General features: G+C 47.9%; 1 protein-coding gene and 1 pseudogene across 2 annotated transcripts; both read left to right on the forward strand.

The window, feature by feature from the left end:
• The first annotated feature begins 391 nt into the window (after positions 1-391).
• On the forward strand, positions 392-1,135 carry TEOVI_000396800:pseudogene (annotated as a pseudogene). Its single transcript has one exon. A coding segment is annotated over exon 1 (744 nt).
• Positions 1,136-2,440: 1,305 nt separating this feature from the next.
• On the forward strand, positions 2,441-4,126 carry TEOVI_000396900 (delta-1-pyrroline-5-carboxylate dehydrogenase, putative; the record flags this gene model as incomplete). Its single annotated transcript, XM_067226796.1, has 1 exon — positions 2,441-4,126. The coding sequence occupies one exon, from the start codon at positions 2,441-2,443 to the stop codon at positions 4,124-4,126; it is 1,686 nt and encodes a 561-aa protein (XP_067082897.1).
• Positions 4,127-4,525: the final 399 nt, after the last annotated feature.

Here is a 4,525-nt window from a genome sequence, read left to right on the forward strand (position 1 = left end):
AGTTAGGTGTAACAATTTGCTTCATACTGGATTCTCTCTTGTACTATTCTTCTTTTCTTTTGCTACTTTCCCATCCTTTATTGATAATTAGGCTTCGCTACTTCGAGCAACAGTACTAATAACGTTTTTTTCTCGTGTTTGCACGTGTACGCGACTTCCGTTATCTCGTCTTGCTCACATTAGCCCGCAAGACAACGGAACCGAGGAATCCGACACAAACACTACCAGGTGATAAGGTGTACCTTTCCGCGCCGCTGCTACCACAAATTCATTCGTTCTATTGTGGAGGCAACACCTTGTGCTTGTCTGGCTAGATATACACCGCTGATTCTTTTAGGTCTTAGACAGTTAGTTAGCTCCTTCAGTTGCTTCATCTGTCTGTGGCACCGCAATGTATCAAGACCGTTGCATATTTTTCTCCAAAATGGGGGCCTGTCGGCATGGGGACGGCTGCACGAAGGTTCATGTCCGGCCAACCACCTCGCCGACAGTTCTTTTTCCCTTCATGTACCCGAACCCCGCGGCTATTGAGCACATTCAGGATAGGGAATGGAATTTTCACTTTGAAAGGAAGTATTTGAGGCGGCATTTTGAGCACTTTTACAAGGAGACGTGGCGGACGTTTATGGAACTTGGACGGATTGCTGAGCTGCGCGTTGTGAGCAACCTCGGAGACCATTTGCTTGGCAACGTTTATATCCGCTTTGAAGATAGTCACGATGCCTCTCGCATCGTACGGGAACTAAAGGCGAAGAAATTGAACGACATTGTTCTGTTGCCGGAGCTGAGTCCTGTAACAAACTTTGCTGAGGCTTGCTGTAAGGAGGACCTGGAGGGTAAATGCGAACGCGGACCGCAGTGTAATTACCTGCACATCATGAAGGTGTCTCGGAAATTAATGGAGAAGTTAGAAAAAGAGCAGGCTAAGTTTTGGAAAAAGAAGGAGAAGCACAGCAGCAGCAGCAGTAGCAGTCGCAAGAGGGAACGCTCAAAAGAACGTGGTGGAGAGCGCTCGAAGGAACGCTCGAAGGAGCGCGGGAGGGACAGGCAAAAGTCACCTCGGGGGTATTCCAGCGACATGTGCCATATTTGTGGAAAATCTGGTCACATCTCTCGCGAATGCCCCTTAAAATAAGAATAGGAGCAGAAAAGAGATAATAAACATAAAAAAATATAATATAACAAAGATGTCATTCGGGCTCGCGGCGCGGGTTCTGTTTGAGAATGCCGTATGGTAATGAACGCGTATTATGTTGTGGAGGGGATAAGGGGGGGGGGTCTTCAATTAATGAAGAAAAAAAAATAAAGAAAAATTGACTAGCGTGAAAGAAGATGGGCGACTAAGTGAGCTAAGAACTCTGTGGGTGTAGGGCGGGGGCACCTTGTACTGTTAATGTGTCAGCTGCTATTTGAGAGTTTAAGGGTTAACTTCACGCCGTTTCTCTCCCTCTTCAATGCGTCCACACACACACACACACACCAACTAGACCAATAGCCCCTCTCTACACTACTTGTGCATGCAAACGCTTCGAAGAGGGAGGAAAACGGCGTGTGGTTGGGCTTCACCGCGAGAGTTGTGTTGTGAGGTGTGAATTTAGGGAGACATTAAGGGGGGAGGGAAGCTCAAGCACTGATGCGTAGGCTGGCGGTTTGGGAAGGAGTGAGCGCTTGGAATGGCCACTGTTTTGTTTTGTACCTCCTTTTCACCATCAGTGGCCTTCTGGTGCCATCCAGTCGACGGAGCGCCACCAGACCAATCCAGTGCGTGTTTGTGGAGGGTAATGTTTGAGGACTGGGGAAACTGTGGGAAAATGACGAAAATACCGGAGAAAGAATAAAGGAGAACATGGAGAAAAGAGGAACATATAAGGTGCCTACATCTCTTTTTCCACGCGGTTGGGTGCGATATGATGATGTGCGTGGTTGTGCGTAGAGGTTGGCGGAATAATCGAGTGAGTTCCATTCGAAGATAACATTGCCATATGGACATAGTGGTGAGGAGAAGGAGTTAAAAAGGAAAAAAGATAAATTTACCACAATCTTCAAATTGTGATGGTGCCCAAGTGCCAAGGCCCCTGTCTATTTGAATACGGTGGTGGTGCATCACCACTTTTCTTTTTTCACTTTTTTTTTTCGGTTCTTTCTTCGTCGCTGCAACTGTGACTCAGCTTCCTTTATTATTATCATTATTATTACTGATGTTTAACAGTGCCGATAATTTCGACCTGCCCGCGTCCGAGCAGCTGTGCAGAAAATCATGTCACTGGTTGGCGCTCGTGGAGAAATACCAACAAAGGTGAAGTTGAGGGATATATGTGTACTTTCCCTCTGCTTTTGTTTCTCATTCGTTAATTAGTCAAGAAAAGAAACCAATTTCAAGAAGAAAAGCAAACCAACGCCTGCTGAAAAAGAAAAAGAAAGCGGAATATAACAGACAGAAATGCTTCGCCGTACGTTGCCTTTTGCGTTTGCCTTCGTTAAGTCACCCCCTGCGGTGAATGAGCGAATGGATTCGTTTCAACCGGGTTCGGACTCTGCTCGTGGAACGTTGGAAGCGTGTAAGCGCCTGCGTTGTGGTGCTACTGATTGCCCAATAGTTATTGGTGGGAAGGAATACCGCACTGATAACGCCATCAACCGCATGATTCCATCTAGTCACCAACAGCAGGTTGCGAAGGGGTATAACGCAACACCGGAGTTGGCACAAAAGGCTATTGACACAGCACTGGGTGCCGCCAAGGAGTGGAGTCAGATGCCCTTTAAAGATCGGGCGGCAATATTTCTGCACGCGGCACATCTTATCTCGACGAAATATCGTCACGAATTGCGTGCAGCCACGATGCTCGGGCAGAGCAAGAATCCCTTCCAGGCAGAAATTGATGTGATTGCTGAATCGTGCGACTTCCTTCGATTTTCGGTGAAGTACGCCGAGGAGTTGTACAATCAGCAGCCGATCTCTCCCGCAAGTGGTCCGGTTTGGAACGCTCTTGATTACCGACCACTTGAGGGGTTCGTATCCGTCATTGCGCCCTTTAACTTTTCGGCAATTGCAGCGAACCTTGTGGCATGCCCCGCACTAATGGGAAATGTGATCTTATGGAAGCCCTCACCCAATGCTGTGCTTTCAAACTATCTTTTGTACAAGGTGTTTGAGGAGGCGGGGCTTCCCGCGGGCGTGGTGAACTTCATGCCATGTGAACCAAAGGTAATGACTGAGGTTGTTAATTCTCATCCCGAGCTTGCTGGCGTCGCCTTTACTGGCTCCACGAACGTCTTCCTCTCTATCAACAAACAGATTTACTCCCGCTTGGAGGAGTACCGCAACATCCCGCGCATCAGCGGCGAAACAGGTGGAAAGGACTTTCACCTCATCCACCCGACGGCTGATATGAAAATGACAGCTGCTCTGACGGTGCGCGGCGCGTTTGAGTATCAGGGTCAGAAATGTAGCGCCACATCACGGATTTACGTGCCGCAGAGTCGGTGGGAGGAGCTAAAGGGGTACTTGTTGGAACTGCATGGGAAGCTGAAGATGGGCCAACCCGATGACTTCCAGAGTTTCATGTGCGCTGTTATCGATGAGACTGCATTCGACCGAAACAAGAAGTACATTGACATTGCCAAGGCGGATTCCAGTGCCTACACCATCATTGCTGGTGGTGGCTGTGATAAGTCGGAGGGGTGGTTTATTCAACCTACCATTATTGTGGCTAAGGACCCCAACGCACAGCTTCTGCGTGAGGAGATCTTTGGACCCATACTAACAGTGCATGTGTATGATGACAGCAAGCCAGATTTCTGGTCAGAGGCATGCAACCTTGTAAACAACGCAACAAAGTATGCTCTAACCGGCAGCATTTTTGCGCAGGACCGCAAGGCGATACGCGATGCGACGGAAAAACATTTGCGCTACGCTGCTGGCAATTATTATATCAACGACAAGTGTACGGGGGCGGTTGTCGGGCAACAGCCATTTGGAGGCGCGCGTGCAAGCGGTTCCAACGACAAACCGGGAAGTGCTCTCTTTTTAACGCGGTGGGTGTCGGCGCGGACCATAAAGGAGAATTTTGACCACAGTGCCCAAGTTTCTTACCCTCATCAGCTACCCGACTACGTGACTCTGTGAACCCGCTGTCTTTCTTGACATTAAAAAATAGCGGAGGAAGCAGATCAGAGGATTACAACTATCGTGAATAAAGCCCGGAAGGCAATCGTTGCAACACACACACACACACACAAGAAAAAAAAAAACGGATACCGAAGGAAAGTTAAAATTAAGGGATCAACGACATGAACATCAGCCTTGACAAAAGGCATTGAAGTATCGATACGGTGGTGGTGAAGAAAATGGGAGTGGACACTCGACATGTTAAATGGCGAAAGAGGAACAAGCTAAAAAATGCAAAAAAATACGTCGGCGGGCGAATGGTAAGGAAAAATGAGAAAAAAAATGTGGATAACATGAGGTGAAAGACGAAAATCAAAATAACAACAGAATAGTGGTGACGCGCCCCTCTCAACATTT

This window comes from Trypanosoma equiperdum (assembly GCF_001457755.1).
Source record: "Trypanosoma equiperdum strain OVI genome assembly, contig: ctg_842, whole genome shotgun sequence".
Lineage (NCBI taxonomy): Eukaryota > Euglenozoa > Kinetoplastea > Trypanosomatida > Trypanosomatidae > Trypanosoma > Trypanosoma equiperdum.